We start from the raw sequence: 20,158 nt of genomic DNA, 5'->3' as shown, positions 1-20,158 counted from the left end.
GATTTTGTTTATTAATTTGAGGAATCATTCACTTGACCGTTCATGATTCATATTTGTTTCAGAAGAAACAATGTTGTGAAAATGGATATTGATAATTTAAGTTTCATATTTATTGATGGGTAAAAATGATAATTTATAAGAAATGTGTGATCACTAGAACTGAAAATGTTTTTATAGATTTGTTATAATTACGATTGAAAATATGTTAGACAAATTTTGTCTACAATATTTTCATAGCTTGATTTGTTTTCAAAGTAGAAATATTTTTAAAAAGGTTTTAAGCTATTACTATAATTTAATATGATTAAAGCACGTTTAGATTATTGTGTTTGAAATAAAATTAATACCAACTAGTGATCTTAAGGAACCACTGCAACCTAGGACCTAAGTGCGTCAAGCGATACTCTTTCACCGGAAAATTAAGAAAAAGTATTTGCTTGCTTAGCTTAGAGGATCCTTTTTCTTTGCTAAGGGATTCTTTCATTAGCTACGTACATCTAGTAATTCAGCATTTCAGCTAACCATATATTACTCTCATTGTATATACTTGTTTTTTGCTTATAGATGAACCTGATTATCCTACTATGATCAACTCAATTCTACTATTCTCCATACCAAGAAGAATGAAATCCATAATTGATGTGTTATTATGTGATTTAGAAAAAATAAGTTGATTTTTTACTTATTTTTTAATATTTGATAAGTAAGAAAAATATATACTATCTGAAAAATATTTATATGTAATCTAGCAAAACACTATGTGAGGAGATGAGATAGGAAGTGGAGGTTCAAGGGTGATGGGGATGGAATGGTCGAGGGGTGGGGACTAGAGATGTTGGATGAGTATGGGAGAGGACAATAAACTTGGAATGTCACTTATGATTTGTTTTTTTTACTTTCATTAAAGAAGTCACTTTCTTCAGTTTTAAGCAGCTTGTCTTTCGAGAGAAAATATTTTGATCAACCAAACATGATGAAATTGAAAAAAAAAATAGAAAATATCTTCCTCCATACCAAACACACTCTCGGTCTCTTTAGGAGATTGCCTTGCAATTCACACTTCAATTTTTTTTTGAGGATTCGTGCATTTATAAACAATGATAAGAGACTCGTGTAGATAACGTGTTGTTAAATTAATGTAAAAATTAGTATAATATATTAAAAGATGAAAATAAGAATAACAAAGAGAAACAAGAGGGCAGATCTTTCTTATTTCTTCTAAGTATTTTTCAATTCTTCAAGTATTTCTCAGGTGTGTATAGTATGAACTCTTGTAGTGTACATAAAAACATGTAAAAGAATAGTATAAACATGATATTAACCATAAAATTTACGAGGGAAGAAGATTAAGGAGAAAAATTACGAAGATATGATTATTTCTTAAACCGTGGGCATTCACAATTATTAGTTTCATAACACTCCAAGATTAAAAATTATATACATTTTTTTTATACTTAGTATAATAAGGTTCTAACCAGACTAAAGAACTTTGGTTATATATTGGTATAATTAATGGTCCACAGACATTTCTTATGAGATAATTGTTAGTGGAACTCCCTCTTAAATATATATATTTTTTAAAAGAATTAAAAGAGTAATTAGAATAAAATGAAAAGAGTGGGGTTGAAAAATTAAAATTAGCAAGAGGTTGTGAGACTTTATCAAAAGGGTTAGCAAATAGTAATCAAAGATTGGAAACAAATTAAAGCAATGATTTCTTCGACCTTCTAACTATTTATGGTTAAAGAGTCAAGTTTTGGGAATTTTAGCTGTAATCAACTTGGGTTTGGAAAGATTATGCTAATATTATTCATTTGTTTCTTAATGAAAATCTAATAAGTAAATCAGGAATGTAAATCGCACTAGACAATTCTATGCAACAGGTTCGATTCGAAAGATATTAGATATTGAGAGAGATTGATTTCAGATCATCCGTAAGTCATCTAAAAAAACAATTATTTTATTTAAATAATATAATATTTTGATAAAGATAATTTAATCGAACCTTCATAATAATTATATTGCCTCTGACCACAATGCGGATACAATACCCCTTGCTAAATATGTGTATATTTCAACAAATAAAGAAAGCATTACAAGTACATGTATTATTCAAATATATTTTACTTTGATTTAATTATAATATGTATTTTTGGTTTCTATTAAAATATATTATATTTAGATTATTTTCAAAATTATATCATTCTTAAATATAAAATAACAATTCAAATTAGCATAACACATCAATAATTAAATATTCACGACAAATTGGTTTAGAGGTGTCTCTATACTCTATGGTAACTAATAGAAGATTAAATATGTTAAATAAAAAATTTAAAATGATGAAAAACAATTTTTTTAATATTTGAGTGATTAAAAACACAAATTTTCTGTGGATATTGAAAGGTGATTTGACAATTTAATTCTCCTTAATTGGTTTTATTATAATAATAATAATACTTTAAATTACTTTTGTCTTCTTCAATCAAGTGATACAAATCATCAATAATTGGTCTTCCCTACTCATTTTTTTAGCTATTCTTTTTTTTCTAAAAATAAAATTTGTTTTTGAATCCATAAATAAAAATAGTATAAAAAGCTCCTTTTTTTTCTTGTTCTTTCTTTTACCTCCTTCTTTCTGCTATATAAATAAATATTTTCTTCTGTCTATTTGTATTGTAATAAAAAAAACTGCATATATTTTCTGGGTAAGAAGAAGCAGCAAACAAATCGATCTTTTCAAAGGTGAGATTTCTCAAAAATCTTTGTATTGATATTGTTATTTGTGAGATTTTTTAATTTTTGTGAGACTATGATCTATTTGTATTATTCGATTTTGGTTATGATGTTATGTACATTCTGCAGATCTATATAAGAAATCTATTACATTTTCAGCTTTACTTACATATTCTTCGTTAATTTTTTCAATCTTTGTTTTAAGGATTTGAGTTGTAATTTGGTGGGTGTGATAATCTATTGAAATATATGGATGTTGCATTTTGAAATGCGTTTTGAGTTTGATTGCTAATAGTTGATATTTTGGTTGATTAGAATGTAAACATGAGAGTTTGAGATAGAGGTAAAAATATGAAATAAATGGGGGGTGTTGAAAATTCTTAAAATTGGGTTCTAAAAGGATATGAAGATGTCTGATTCTGATTTTCTGTATAAAAACTTGCATTCAGCGCGACCTACAGGGAGAGGGAGATTCTTTATATTGTGTTCCAGGATATAGGTTGTCTTGGTTCCGTAACATGGATCTTTTGCTCACTTTTCACTATTTGTCCATTTTTTTGTAAATTTATGTTTCCAAGTGATGATATTCCAAAGTAAGACATAGTTGTATCACTGTTGTACCTTTTCATTTTTCAGTTAGGTGCTCATTGAATCATTTTCTATGTAATGCATCATGTAGTTTGCAAAATATCTGTTCTGTGATTGTCATTTATACAGACCCCCTTTACACTATCTTTATTCATATGTGTTTACCTGTAGATTTAGGTTTCTGTATGACACCCCACTGGGGTCTGGCCCTTTCTGGACCCTGTGTGAACGGGGGATGGTTTGTGGACCGGGATGCCTTTTTATATGCATCTGTATATGTTGTATAAATAATATAGTTTCTGCTTATAGTTTTGGACTCACCAATGTGTGGAGGTGTTGTGGAGTCTACTTTCCCTTCTGAAGCTTTATAGTATATATGTTCTCCTTGTTTCATTAATTATTGAGAAGCAAAAAGTTCTGGCTCTTTCTTCGTCTTATTTAGTAGTAGGACGCCAAACCATTGATCTTTAACTGCAGTATCCAGCATTATTTTAGTATTACAAGGCTTCTCCATTGCTACTTTTGTTAGAAATGTGTGATTGAAATGATCTAATTTTTTTTAAAAAAATACAGTAGCAATTACCAGATGCTGGAGAAAGCTACTCAGTAACTTATGCTGGAGCGAGGGTCATGTTATACTGAAAGCAAATGTTTTTGTGGAATAAGATAAAACCTGGATCTTAGTGAAATTTGGTTTACTTTCATGAGATTTCTTTGTGTAACAATCAAGGTTTTTAATGGATATCAAAAGGCTTCAATCAGTAATTATCACAGAAATTATATAGAGCATTTGTTTTCTTGGAACAATATGATTTTTCCACCTTGTTTGACAATGTACATTTGGCACGTCAGTATGCTGATTCCTTGTACCTAAGAGTTAATCTTAGCCCTTTTTGCTACTTCACTGAGAAGCGTAACATGCTTCTGGAGATGGGTAGCTTTAAGTTCATTTTATGCACAATTTAGTTCGTCAAAGCGAGGATAAATGTTCCTCTAACTGCAAAATTCACAGTTAACTGTTACCAGATTTTGCCTAATTATTATTTTTTACAAGTATAAGTCCAAGTTTCCATGCACTTGCTTATTCAGTATGCATATGTTGTTTAAATAATAAATAGAAACCTTGATAGCAATATATAATTGAGTCTGCAGAAAAGAGGAAATATTCAATTATTATTTTGATAAATAACTATTTGATTAGTATTGAGAGGTCCTATTTCTAAAGCAGGAGTCCTTTTGATACTAGAACTTCAAATATTTCTTGCTTCACCAACTCCAATGGGACCATTCAAACCTGTTTTGATAAAGAAATTTATGTAGTTTTTGTGCAGAGTCATTAACACAACGGACTGGCAATTTTTCTAGGAAAACAAATAAATCAATTTACTTTACCAATTCTGATGATGGACTCAAAAGATATTCTAGCATGATTAAACCCTTAGTTGTAAATAATGCTTTCTTATTTTATTGATGTTTTTTCAGAGGTTGATGGGGTTAGAAGTTACAGATACCTGTATGGAAAAGGAGCAAGGTGTTTCTCCGGATTCAAGTTACATGAGAGATGGTAATCAAGATGTGTTGCAGTCATCTGAGCATGCCATTGGGGAGCAGAGAACTGATATGCTGAATGAGAATGTTGAAACAGAGGAGCATGAAGGGAAGGACTGCACAGCTGAAATGTCAGTTGATAGCAGACAGGAACAAGATCGACCAAGCTCAAAGGTAAAAGATGATAACGGGAGATCAAGATCTTCCGTGAAATCAATAACCAAATCTGTTGCTGGAAGCTGTAAAACAAAGTGCACTGTTCCCCTGCCATTTGCTCTGGCAACTGAGAGGCGCGCTTCTCATGGAACACGTCCTGTTAGGAATGATGCAGGTGACGTGAGTGCTGCACATAAGCCATCTGAAACAAATAATTTGCAAGCCCCGAGATCTGTACAAAACCAGGTTATTCCCCTATGCTTTATGTGCGTTTTGACCACTGTCTACTGGGTTATGTCATTAAAGGATGAATCCGAAGCACTTGATCTTGCAAAAATGACAAAGTCCTCATTTTTTATTTTACTTCCGCTTTTGGTGAATGAGAAAACTCACTTTTCACTGAGAAGTCAATGCATAATATTGGAGTTAGGTTCTATAGATCATACAGCATGTTCATCTGTGGCTATGATATTCTCTTTCAGGTTTCTTCATCAGTTGCACTTAAGAAGCCACTGCAATCTGATAATAAGAAATATTCTGATGAGGAAGACTCGTCAATTGCCTCTTGGTATGATCTTTCTCCTTTGATCTAACTTTACAAAGTCTTCACTTTCTCTGATGTGTGCCCTTATTGAATTCTGCTTTGCCATTTGATGGTTTCCTCAACAATGAGAAGTGATGTGATCTCAGCAAGAAAATCCAGGGTCACTGTAGCGGCAGCCCCAGTATTTCGGTCCTCTGAACGTGCAGCAAGAAGGAAGGAGGTAGCTGTCGATTTGCACTTCTGCTTAGGACTATTGAAACTGCTAGTTCTAATTCTTCACCTCATTGTTTACCCCTACTTGTCCCCTCTAAATGATCAAAACAAAAAACAACATAACAATAGAAAAGGAACTTCAAGTTCTCCTTGAAATGAAAAATCTAAAGCTTGACCAATTCTGTCTTGCTTTCTGTTTTTCCCCTTCTTGCAGTTTTACTCAAAGTTAGAGGAGAAGCATCAAGCTTTGGAGGCTGAGAAAATTCAATGTGAGGAAAGGACAAAGGTACGCACCGCCTTATGTTGCTGTCACCTGATCCTGGATGTAATTGTGGAATACAGATCAATCAAAGTTATCCTACAAAAACTGAATTAATGAATGTGTTATCAATCAATATATTTTTGATTTCGTTCTACCTTCCTAACTTAGGAAGAGAGAGAAGCAGCTATGAAGCAAATGAGAAGGAATTTGTTGTTTAAGGCAAACCCAATGCCGAGTTTCTACCATGAAGGACCTCCACCTAAGGCTGAACTGAAAAAGGTACTGCATTTTCATCAGCAGTAACTTACAGTAACATCAACTTCTAGTTGAGGTTTACCATAAATTTAATCTGCTGTATTATTGTGACGTTTTTTACTGCTTTTGTAACCTTTGAGCATGTTAATGAAAGTTCACATTAGGTTACTGATCTTTTGACATCCCCTGCTATTTTTCAACTTAACCACCTTATTGTTTTAAGTTCCTTTTCTTTGTCCTGCAGCCACCACCAACCCGTGCAAAATCACCAAAATTTTGCAGAAGGAAGAGCTGTGGTGACACAGGTGACTTGGATAAAGATGTAGGAGCTTATGATAGAGGAAATCAGCATATTCTTGATTACGATGCAAATACCACCTTTGCTTCTAGAAATAGTAAAGACCGTCTCAATAACCGACGGGGTTCTGCTACTTACAACTTTAACAATGAGTCCAATCACGCAGGGGGGACAAATGAGTCATATATGACTGAGAAGCAAGACGACATGAATATGGATATTAGCGTTCATTCTTGAGCCTTTGGTGAGTCATACTTTAATAAAGTGAGAGCCATTGTTTTCTTGTATTTTGCCTCTTGTGACAGCTCTAAGGGTTGTCCATTGACTTCTTATTTAAACTGCAAAACCTTTTTTTTGCAGTAGTCTGTAACATTAATTTATAAGTGTAAATTTCTGTAAGTTATCCCATTACTGTGTAAAGAGACTCATCTTTTATAAAATTTTATATGATTTTTAGTATATTGGCTAAGGTGCACTTGTTACTTATTTAGAATATCCATATTTTGTATTGTAATTTGAAAAGTAGCATTTGCATATTCTTGCTTCTGTCTCGGCATAGTAGTGATTCACTGTTACTTGTTTTCGTCTAATCTTAGAAGTCATTTGCAGTCCAGCCTCATAGCATGTCTGGCAATGAGACTCCAAAAGGAAGGTTGTGAAGGAAGTTTGATGATTTTTTCCATATCCAGTGCGCGAACACAAGGTGAGTGATTGTACTTAGTGAGGGAAAACAAAATGAGAGGCACAGGGGCCATGAAGATGTGCTTTAGTGGTGCAGTAAACTTCTGTTTTCCTCAATTTGGGTAGGAGTAATGATGTAAAGTTTGGAAAGCAAAAGGGGAAGATGTAAATGGAGCGTAAAGCAAGTTATGCTCAAGTGTTCGTGTAGATATTCTGCAAAATGTGACTTTTTAGTTAGAAAGTGACTTACATATGTGGAACCAAAATCACAGTCAAAAAGGTCCAAATCTTAAAATTTGTGTATGCTTTTCAAATCTTGAAGTTAGTGTGACTTTTAAACTTGGTATATATTAGTATTTATATTTACAATTTCAGTTTTATAGTATTGGATTTCTTAAGAGTTGACTGTGGCCTATAAAAAAATTACTAGTATCTGAATCTTGTTTCTCCTTCTAACTGTAATTCCCGAACTAAGGATACAGTGGCGTACACAGGATTTCGTAGCTCAATAACCTTCTTGCAAGGAAAGAGAAACTAGTCAGATCAGATTAGTGCCTATAGAAGATATGTCATTCTTCTTGACTCTATTTACATTTCTTTTTCTTAACCTTATATATGGTGGAGGCCAAAAAAGAAATGTTCTAATATTAATCAGACTATTTACACCAAATACAACCTCATATTCAAATTAAATTATTGTTGAAGTTGACTACACTTGTGTAAAAAGATTCAAAAGTAAATTGAAAACAGTGAATACCTTTTAACACAATTAACATTACTTATTAATATACCCCTCTTCATGGAATATCAACTTTTCATTTCTTATGTCACTTATGGGATAAGCAAAAATATTCTTAATTGAAAACATAAGGGGAGATTGTTATGAATTTAAAATGGAAAAGGAATGTCACATTAATGTTTAACAATACTATAAAGCAGCTAATTACTGGTATATTACTGTTACTTTGATTATTAAGTATATATATAAGTAAATAATAGTCAAACTTATATTTCAATAAACCCCTAATAAATAGTTTCTTTATCGAGTAACTAGATATTATGGATAGATTATAATACATTAGTTGTGTCGATTATTAGGATAGAAAAACTTTCATATTGAAAAACTTGTCAATATAGCCACAAAATGAAACGAAGGTAGAAGAAAAACATTAAAATGATTTTGTAAACGCTTTTTATGCGTTTTCCCAATTTGATATTTTGAAATACAAACACACCTTTAATTTTGTGTGTCAAAATCATAATCATGAATATTTGGCATAATAAAAGTAAAGAGGAAACTGCAAATCATCTGAGTCGCAAAAAAAAGACAAAGTCCGTTGCTCACGTCACGTTATACAAAAAGCCAACCAATATGAATTATGGTAGAAACGTTACGATTCTTCGGTTCTTAATCAGAGATTTTGAGTTTAAATATCTAGGAAAAAAAAATTATATTATGAGTGTCGTATTCAAAAATAAACCCTACAATATGTAAATTCATATTTGATCGAGTTTTAATGTAAATACTCGATGATGAAAAAACAATATAAAAAGCTAGCTATATATATGTGAAACTAAAACTAATGAATGCATGTCCGTTAAGTAACCAAAATAAAGAAGCTCTATTTTTCTTCTATCTATCTCTCTACTCTATATAATTCATAACTATATATTATATATATATCGTCCCCCCGTCATTCTTCTTCGAAAGAAAGAAAACATTTGTTGAGGGGAATGTTGTTTGGTTCGAAATCATTCAACAAATTAAAGTCCATCTCGATGAATTGAATGATTTCGGACCAGGCTTCATTCCCCCCAACTCAAGTTTTTGTTTCAATCTACATATTATGCAGCCAGTTTGCCTATAGTTTGAAGTTGATGATCCCCATTGTCCTCTCTCACAGGTAAAGTGCGGATCTAAGATATATAGTTCTATTCTATTCAATTGAATTCATTATTTTCATCTCAAAATATGTATATTTTTTTTGTGCAAATATAAGATCATGATCTTTACATTTATTTTCGCTTTAAATTTTAGATTCATCTCTATAAGCAAACACACATAGACATAGTTGTTTTGTAGCAGGTGATCAAACTCCGCAATTTAGGCTTTGGGGTTCTTTTTCTATTTGTCAAATTGAATCAGGTGAGGATTGTTCAAGCATTATAACGAGTTCATGTTTTTTGTTTTTCATCAATGTGGGATTCGTTTCATTTATTACTTTTGATGTGTTTTGTGATAGTAATAGTGGTTGTTTATCATTTAAAAAAGAAAACAAATGTGATATTCTTTTGTGAAGAATACAACTTTAGTCTTCTATCTTTCACCAAATTCGTTGAAAAATTCGGTGTGAAAATATGACTAATTAAGTGAAGAAGAAGAAAAAAACAATTTTTATATTATTAGAATAAACAAAGTTAGGTTTTTCACCTTTTAATACATTAGTTGTGGAAAGATGTTTTAAATGGACTTTGCTTGTAGAGAGTTGCAAAGAATATACTATACCACCAAAGATACGATATGAGATTGTTTTTTTCTTAATTAAAATTTAGAAATTTTGAGTTTGAGCTTTGGATATGAAATTTTTTATTAGGGAGTGTTTTTCTCCGAATGAGGTACGAATTTAAAATAGTCGAATTTTAATGTGAATATAGAACGCCCGGAATATATATTATATATGTTGTTTGATTTACGGCTTTCCTAATTATCTCTATTGCACTTTTATGTAATTTTGCATGTTATGGTCTTTGACATGTTATTGCAAGATTTTCTTGCTTAAGAGGGTTGTCCTTTATGTTTAGTTATTTAGACCTCATTACTAATTCCAAAAAGAAGTCATCATTTTCATTTAAATTACGAATCATACCCTAAAAGTGAAATGTCATGGAGTATGGTAGGACCCACGCATTGAGCTTTCCAACTGACACATAACACTTGTGTTGTAATTTTCTTCGTATATTTTTCATTTCCATTTGAATTTGGTGAAATATAATTACTTATTTGTATAGTGTATGATTAGTATTTTTTTAAGTGTTTAAATTAACTCCATATATTATTCATTTGAATCTCGTGAAGGATAATTACTTATTCATATCCAAGTGTATTTGAAGTGTATAAGTTTATTATAATTAAGTAATTTAATGAGTTAATATCGTTCTTAGAAAAATGAATCATTTTCATCAATACGTAAAATAGTATACTTTATACGTACAAGTATCATTTTTAGTATTTAATGGTATAATGTTTTCATTTCATTTATATAAATGATTTATCATTTGGCAATCATCCACCATTCATGAATCAAGAATTTATTCAATTTTAAGTATGCAATACTATGTGTATATGGTCAGTAACTATTTAGGTGTGTTCGGTACGATGAAAATCATTTTTTTAGAAAATGATTTCTAGAACAATAAGTAAGTTTCTTACTTATTTTCTTGTATTTGATCATGCACAATTTTAAAAAATTATTCTAAGAACTTTTGTATACAATTTAGACAAATACTATGAGAGATATGAATTAGATGGAGGATAATGTAGTGGTGGTGGGGATGGGGATGGGAAGTTCAAGGGATGAGATAAAGCTGAGGTGTGTTAATGTTAAATGGGAAAGAACAAAAAACCAATTATCTTAAAGAAAACATTTTTCAAAGATTTACACCAACCAAATATGAAAATATTAATATTCCCTATATCGATTACACCCTTAGATGCATCAACTTTTTTCCTCTAATTTCACATTTAATATTGTTTTAAAAAAACGTTTAATAATATTGGGATCGTGCTGACATAGGCCACCACTACTACTTAACTATAAGTGTGGATAACCACATAGGTGGCGGTAAACATGCCTGCTTCACATGTGTGGTTCCAGACCTACATATACATTTTTGTCTACTTTAATTTGTTTGTCTTATTTTTTAATTTTTTTTTTATATTTAAAAATTGCATAAAAATACTATAAATCATGATAATTGATAACTTCAAATATTTTTTAAAAAAACACATAAAAATTCAATTGCTTATAAAAAAATTTGATTGATTCATAAAATTAATATATTTATATCACATAAAATGGGACAAAGGAAGTAACATGTATTATTTAATTTGAAAACTACGTAAAAAGCATTGCATATCTCAATAATTAACAACATATTGACTCTTGAAACTCTATTTGTGCTACATATATTGGGACAAAAGAAGTAACATATAATATTTCAAAATTACATAAAAAGTACTATAAATTACAATAATTAACAATTTAAAATATTTAAAAATCATATTAAAAATTTAATTCTCTCTAAATTTATCTATGTCACATAAAATAAAATAAAAAAATAATAGATATTGGGTCCATGCTAGCACGGGTGCTTGTGTCTAGTATATATATATATATATATATATATATATGCGCTCATAAAAAAATAAATGTTCACTTATATATGTAGCATAATTTCTTTATATTCAGTATTATTAATTTTTTCGATAAACAGTATTCAATTGATCATTATTAGCTTTATGTACTTTATCAAAAATGATTTTTAGCGGCAATTAATTTGGGGTAATAGTGTAATTGCTGCTAAATATGTAATGTTCTTTTAGAAGTAATTAGCATTCGTTGTAAATATCCCTAAAGCCTATAATAACGTTGGATCAAATGACAATTAACTAATACTGGTAAATAATTTAATACTCTTTGTTAATGTACATATTATTGCCGCTAAAAACTATTTTTGATGTAGTGATGTGGCTAAACCACTGCTTTGGAGCTAGTTTTGGCTATTGTAGGTGTTAAAAAAGTTCTACAAGTATAATTTTATACTATAGATAAACTATTTGAAGGGTAAAATAGAGAATGTCCTCTCCAACCCACCTCCATATTACTTTCTATTCTTCATTTATAGAGATGTAAATAGTAGTTCTCCAAATTTGGAGAATTGTTGAGGTTTATTTAATTGTTCAAAGTTCAAAATTTATGTTTAAATTTTTTTTCATAACTTGCCCTTTCATTTATTAAAGTTAAATATTTTTTAGGAGTAAATTACACTACTTACAAACTTATATTTATAATTTCACAAAGGGTAATACTGAAAATTATGATTTTTTTTCTTAAAATGTGTAGATTACCTTACAAATTCAGTTAATATGGAATAAAGAGAGTAGTGTTCAATTTTAAAAAACATTTATTATATAGGTGTAGTTTAATAAACTACATATTATATTTATTAATTTCTAAATGGACATGATTTTTATTAAACTGACACTTATTTTAGAATGTTCAAAGTATAACTCAATTTTATGATTTGAACATTGACGTATATATTTTGGCCTACTCAGCAAACGTTTGAGTCTGTCATGCATCTTGCACACGTTAAAACGAGTTTGAATAACTTACGTTCTTTTTTGTTTTTTTTGCTTAATGAAGTTTTCGTCAGTGTTCTTGAAAAAAAAAAAAGGATTTCAGAGTGGTGCTTAACCAAAAGGAAAAAAGAACTTCTAATTTGTTTAAAAAAATAAATTGAAGAGAATGACAAGTAACCAGAAAAATAGGAGTGCAAGATTTTTAAAAAAAGTGAAGTTTACACGAATCTCATAGTGTTAAGATCTATTTACATCATATCCATATTCTTTTTCAAATTACAAAAATTCCTTAAATTTGGTAGAATCTGGAAATCCCAAAACGTCTTGATACATCGCATTAAGCGTCTCGATTTCGGGTGCATCCCCCTCAACGTCTCGATACATCGCGTCCCAGTTTAGGATACATCCTGATACATCTTGTCTTGATTTCGAATACATCCCAATATATCGTGTAAAGTGATGTAACCGAGAATAGGTGTAACACCCGGAAAACTAGTAGGTGAAACTAGACCTTACGTGAGAGTTTTAGAGTTTGATGTGTGAGTTAATATTGTAAAATGGTTTCCCGAACTTAGGTTTAGGGGTTAAACATCAAGGTACGACCCCCCAAGGACCAACCAAGGTTCCTTGAGGAGGACCCTAAAGCCTAACCCCCAAGACTCCCCAAAACTGCCCAAGCTGCCAAAAATTTGTGACCTACTGGGCGTAGGTCCATCCACACCCCGTAGCTCTAGCTCGTGGGTCAAGGCCTAGAAAATGAGCTGCAGGCCATGGACCTACGGACCTGCAGGATGGCCAGTAGGCCAACCTACAGACCGTAGGTCATGGGCGTGAGTCATGGCCTGCAATCTGCCTCAAGCTCGACCAAAGGTGAGTTAGTTTAGTTAAATTCTATTTTAGTTAGTTTATTATAGGGTCGGTTTATATTGTTTTAGTAGACCTATATAAGGGTTATTAAGCTATTAACTAACCCTTAACACTTCATAAATCCCCAACTCAAAAATCATAACTAACTCTCCCCCAAATAATTCTCTCTCTAAAACTCCATAGAAGAAGAAGAAGGTGAAGTCTAAGGTTGAAGGGGCTGCCTTTTCTACACAAATTCGTGGATAATCTTCACCTAAGGTATGTTAGCTTATTCATCTATGGGTTCTTCCACCCATAGAGCTCCCTAGTTTCCCCCAATTGTGAAGAAAAACCCCAATCTAGCTAGGGCTTCTTCCCACATTGTGGATTGTGCTGAAGTTTGATTCCAATCAAGTGGATGATACTTAATTATGAATGACTTAGTATTGAATTGTGATATTATGATGATTTTATGTGATTTCCATGATTAACCCTAGCCTAATTGATGAATTTGATATTATGTGGGTTTATGCCATGAAAGGTGAACTTGATGATTCTTGGGTGATCTTCTAGAATTACTGCTATGAGTAGTAATTGATTAAGAATACGAACATATAGACATGAATTGAATTAGAATAATGTGAATATGATGGATCTTGACTAGTAAAGTTGAAGATGAACCTTTATGATGAATTGTGACTAAAATCACCTGATAATGAAGAATGTGATTAGAATACCTTGAAATTTAGGTATGAATGATCATAGTAAGAAGTAAAGCTTTAAGTGTAAGGCTTGTAGGCATGAATGCTGATCATTAGGGTTTTGAGAGTAAAACCAAATTGATGAACTAGGCATGTTAAGGCTTTGAGAGTAAAGTCTATTTGAGAATAGAAGTTTAATGGATAGAGTTATGGTGGAAGACCTTTACCTACCTAATCTACCTTATGAATGCTTGAATGTATGAAGTGATAGAATCACTTGAGTCATGATGATATCCATGTCTAATGTAGAATTCTAGATATGGTATTATGCATGGATATGATATGACATGAAAGATTCTCTCACATAGAGTGATTCTAGGTTGAAAGTCTATTCTCACCTAAAATGAATAGATGTCCTAGGACTATGAGATGTGATGAGGCTTGTGCTGATTTCCCTAAAAGACCTTTACATGATAGGAATGTGAGGTGAGTTCCCTTTCCTAATTAGTTAAGCATGGGGAGTGTGAGGTGATTACCCTTTATATATTTGTGACTCTCAAGGCAAGCGGTGATTATCCATTGGCTTTTAGGTTGATCATGGAGGTGAATACCTATGATCCTTATGTGATGATGTAGAGGTGAATACCTACATTACACATTAAAATGGATATGGAGGCGAATACCTATATCCCATTAAAATCATGAACATGTAGGCGAATACCTAAGACTCATTAATATGTATGACTAGAGGTGGCTCTCCTTAATTGTCTTTATAATTCATTAGTATGTATGACTAGAGGTGAATACCCTTGTCTTTATGATTCCATGATATGTGTGGCTTGAGGTGACTCCCTTTGTCCTTTATGTTGAATTAAACATGTATGCCTTGAGGTGACTCTCCCTTGCATTTATGAACATGAGCATGACTAGTTTGGATTGTAACTTTATAGGCCCCTCCAATACATGAATGACTAAGAGGTGATTCCCCTTGTCTTTATAATGTTAAGAGATGATAAGCATGAATGATGAACCTAAAGTGTCTAGCTTAGCATGGGTAGGATTATGGGGTCTTGTTCATGCATGGCACAAGCTTGCCTTAAGGTGACTCATGAGGCGTTTCTCTTATATGATGTATGCTTGGATAGGATTGTGCTATAGTTGCCTTCCTTGTTATGTTATGATTGACTAAAGGTGAGAGATTCACTTGGTTATGAAGTAAGCTAAGAATGAGACCAATGAGTGGTAAGTATGCATATGGTGACTTCAAGGTTATGCTTAGTGTGAATGGTAATATGGGATGCCCTTCATGCATTGCACAAATGTGCTTGAGGTTACTTAGAAGTATAGTGCTCTTAGTACATGAAGCCTAGGTCTTGACTATGCATATAGACTATGATTAAGATGACCAAAAAGGGATGCTTAGCTTGGATGGTATTATGGGATGTTATTCATGCATTGCACAAGTATGCTTTGGAGGTTACTTGAGAATAGTCCTATTATGGTACAAATGACTAGGAGTGGAATAATGCTTATATGATGCCTATGTTGGAAACTTTGCTTATGATTATGATATTATACTCTCTTATGCTTATAGTTTATGTTTCATGAAGTATTTCATATGATTATGGATTATGTCCTATATTGACTAACCCTTGTCTTATGCTCTTATGATTATGCTAGCTAACATATTTAGTACATTTTGTACTAACGCATACTTTGTCTACATTCTAATCAAATGTAGGGTTTTGGAGATTGAGTTCTATTCTAGGAGATAGGTTTCTAAGGAGCAAAGGAGTTGAAGATTTTGGTGAGTCCTCATAGCTTCGAGGACAAAACCCACTATTTCCTTTATGTCTTTTATTTTCATGTTAAGACTATTGTATGGGCTATGTCCCAAGAGTTTTTTTCTAAAGTTGTATTAGATAGTTTGAGACAAAAGTGTAGTAAAGACTTCTGCTTGCTTTTATGAAAAATATTTCGATTGTATGGATAAAAGTTTTTAAAATTTCCGTACTTTTCTATTATCTTATGTTATGATATGCTAAGGGCTTGTATGAAACCCATTCGGGGTCAAGTACGCCATGTTACATCTAGGGTGTACCCCTGGATCATGACAATATATAGGAGAGAATAGAGATTTTTGTAATTTTTTCAAATGTTTAGAAAATAGATAAAAATAAGTTATGTATTTAGTTAATTTAAATGAGCTTAATTAACTTTTCCACAAATAATGTAAAGGAATTTATTTTTACACTTAATCATATAATCACGTAGTTATTTAATTAATTCATGTTGTATAAATAAACTGTCATGGCAAATTAAATGGTTACATAGTAGCTCGTAGCTCTAATTTTTAGTTCTTTTTTTTGTTTTCCCTGTGCGGTCTGGAGTCCGTATTGAAGCTCTGAGACCTCTAATTAAGGATGAAGCAATCTCATCATTGCATCATAACCCATGTTGATTCTATTTTTTAGTTCTTAATATCATGCTTACTATCGAGAGATATATATATTTTAAGATATACCGACTCATTTCTCCATTTAGACGACGTACCACATGCAAAACCTATAAATTTTGGATCCACCACCACTTACCATTATTCAACAAATTTGTGTAACACATAGTACTCGGTACCAGTGAATTTGTCTCCACAATCAATTAATAAAGATTGATTTGCTCTAACTATTTGTCTATCCCAAATAATAATTAGAAGAATATATAAGTATTCCGTAATGATTGATTATTTATACATAACATGCATTATTGTGGTAAAATGGGGCAGATGAATCTATATGGTAATCAGTATGAAGAAAAAAGGACAAAATATCCCATTAGTGTACTGTTGATTTACAAGAAAAAGTTAGCTCAAATCAAATCAACATGAATGATGGATGGTGTTACTCAAGCATATGTAACTTTACTTTATAATGATGCATGTGTTGTCGAATTTTCTGACTTCTTTTTTTTTATAAGAAAGACGGTCTATTTAATTTATGGTAAATACTTATTCGATTGTATCAAATGTTTATACTAAATCAATACAACTTATAATTATAGGTATAAATGATTTAATGAAGTAACGCTATAACGAAAATAGTTTTTAATGACAATAAAAACTAAAGAGCGTTAAAGCTTTTATCGGCATTAGTCAATTGTCGTTAGATCCAGTGTCGTTATAAGCCTTAGAGACATTTAAAAAGAATGATAATTGCTGCTAAAATTACACATTTAGCGATAATTAAATTATTATTATTAATTAATTACCGTTAAAATCATTGTTAATAGAGCGATAGATTAATTAACTTGCTGTAAACACCGATACAAATGCTTTTTTCTGTAATTATGCTTGAGTCAAAAGAAAAGAGAGACAACTTGAGTGTGTGTGTGAGGCTAAAAGTGGTCCATTTGCTGAATAAAGCCCAAAAATGAATTGGTTCAAAACACGTTAAGTGAACTTTCTTTTTTTGTATAAGTTACTTGAGTCTTTGACTATATATATTACTATATATAATAAGTGGTAATATCTATTACTTAACACATGACAAGTGTTGGATGATATGTGCTTAGATAGTGTTGTACATTCTTCTTTTATGGTTGTACCTTTAAAATTTATATTATTGGACAATTTAACACCATTAATTACTTACTACTTTATTAGCTGAAAAGTTAGATCTCATTTGGGCCCATTTATTATTTATATGTTTTCAATTTTCAATATATGTTGTCTATCTTATTCTTTTTTTCAACCTTTTAATTTAAACTTCTTGAAATTTAATTACCTATTTATTACTCTCTCTATACACTTTTAATTGTTATGATTTCTTTTTTAGAGTCAAACTATAAGAATTTTAACTAATATTTTACAATGTGTTTTTTCATCATATTCATATGCAAAAAATTACAATTTATAGTACTTTTTGTATATATTTTGCATATTTAAATTTTTTGTTTAAAATATCAAATTAATACAATCTAATTTAACTTTGAAAATTATTATATTACTACTATTAATAAGAGTGAATGTGACGAGCTTCCCGTTTATGGAATTGACAAAAAAATCCTCAGATGTTACTTTTGTAATTTCACATGAAAAATGTAATTCAATTGGTTAGTTAAAGGAGTAGTGCAGTTGCATTTCATTTTTTATCTACTGGACTAATTTGTCCCCTTAAAACTACAAATAATTCGCACAATTTTCTGAAAACATGGGCCCCACTTATTACTACTTAGTTGTATTGCTTTGGTGACTGATATCAACTATTCTCTCTCCAATAATATTTCTCCAGTATTGACTTTATATATTTTTTAAGAAATTATAAATAAAAGAGTAATATTACTTATCATTCTTTAAATATAATAAATGTAATGTATTAAAAAATATAATTGAAAAATGACTATAATTAATGATAAGGGGTAAACTATCCATTGATTTCATAAAGTGGACAAGTATTGTAGGACATTCCAAATTAGTATAATAGACAATAATTATTGGACGGATGAAGTAGGATTAAGTATTTCTTTCAGTACTTTTCTCACGTTAATTAATTTCTCTCAGCATTCAATTAGTTAATCTTTAGTAGAATTAATTAGAATACTTTTTACTTAATAATACGCACAATAAGCAATAAGAGGAAGCTTTCGTTGGTCTGTTCTTTTAAGGGTATGTTGCTAAACCATCAACACTGAAAAGTAGTTCTACTGATAATTGTGAAGAAAGCATATTAATCGATTAAAAATCAAAAAGTCGTAATTAAACCCTAAAATATTATAAAGACGTCTATAAAATTTGGTTGAAGCTCAAAATCTATTAGTGCCATATAAATTTGGATAGAGGAAATAACATATATTATTTGAAATAACATGAAACGTACTACAAATCACACAATAATTAGCAACTTCAAAATTTAAAGGACATACAAAAAATTTGATCAACTCTCAAAATTCTACTAATGTCACATAGTTTGGGATAGAAAAGGTAACATATACGTAAAATGTACTATAACTCATAATAATTAAATAACTTCAAAATCTAAAAGACATATGCAAAATTTTCTTGACTTTCGAAATTCTATCAATGACACATACATTGGGACAGAGAAAATATTGAAAATTACATATAAAGTATTATTAACCACAATAATCAACAACTTAAAATTTAAAGAACATACAAAAAAATTGTTTGACCGTTAAAATTTTATTAATGTCACATAAATTAAAATAAAAAATAAAAATATATGTTGGGCCCGTGCTAGCACGGGCTACTGTAACTAGTGATTTAACAAACACAAATAAGGTATTACAATCTAAATTAATTAGAAATAGTATTTTCTCATTATCCGTGCATCGCACGTATACTAGTATACTTAATAATGCAAAATCTGAGGGGTAAAAAGGGAAAAAAGAAGAAGCATTCAAAGTGATTTTTTAAAAAAATGAGAAAAGTATATTTGGAAGCTTGAAAGAGAATTTTTGTTGCGTCTCAACAATTAAAACTAAAAAGCTTTGACTTAACTTTTCACCTTTTCCTTTTTTTCTTTATTTGTATCTTATATCAGCAATGATGTGTGGCACGTGAATAAAGTTATAAATCAAATTATTCCAAAGTTATAATTGAATTTGTACTGCTAATATAGATTCGTTACTTTACATTGGACATATTGTTTTAAGAAACAGAGAAGCTAAAATGCTATTTTTATTTTTTATTTTTTGCTAACTATTAAGTCCTCACTTAAGCTTTAATTTGGGCATACGGGTGTTAGGAAATTTCGTAATAGTAATCTATGATACCTAAATCCGATGTTTGTATGGTTTTACAAATAAATACGTCCATAAGTTATGGAGAATGTAAATCCCACTAAATTTAAAGGATACTTCTTCTAAGTTTTGGAGTATATTTGTAAGTAACGAACATAAACATATAAAAGAGCATTAAAGTCGTTAGTATATTTTTCTTACTTAACTTTCGTGA

The 20,158-nt window shown here is 30.7% G+C and overlaps 1 protein-coding gene across 4 annotated transcripts; it reads left to right on the top strand.

The window, feature by feature from the left end:
- Positions 1-2,589: 2,589 nt before the first annotated feature.
- Positions 2,590-7,632, top strand: LOC125874636 (protein WVD2-like 3). Of its 4 annotated transcripts, none has more exons than XM_049555607.1 (8): positions 2,590-2,745; positions 4,807-5,274; positions 5,511-5,596; positions 5,705-5,792; positions 6,000-6,071; positions 6,216-6,326; positions 6,547-6,844; positions 7,215-7,632. In XM_049555607.1, exons 2-7 carry the CDS (start codon positions 4,813-4,815, stop codon positions 6,835-6,837), a joined length of 1,110 nt encoding a protein of 369 aa, XP_049411564.1. In that variant the 5' UTR covers positions 2,590-2,745; positions 4,807-4,812; the 3' UTR covers positions 6,838-6,844; positions 7,215-7,632. The 4 variants fall into 4 exon arrangements, with proteins under 4 accessions (XP_049411564.1, XP_049411563.1, XP_049411565.1 ...); XM_049555606.1 differs by having other exon boundaries at positions 7,210-7,632; XM_049555608.1 differs by having other exon boundaries at positions 7,197-7,632.
- The last annotated feature ends 12,526 nt before the right edge of the window (positions 7,633-20,158 follow it).

This window comes from Solanum stenotomum, chromosome 8, assembly GCF_019186545.1.
Source record: "Solanum stenotomum isolate F172 chromosome 8, ASM1918654v1, whole genome shotgun sequence".
In the NCBI taxonomy this organism is placed as follows: domain Eukaryota; kingdom Viridiplantae; phylum Streptophyta; class Magnoliopsida; order Solanales; family Solanaceae; genus Solanum; species Solanum stenotomum.
The sequence above is the reverse complement of the archived record's forward strand: the minus strand, read 5'-3'. Positions and strand labels throughout refer to the sequence as shown.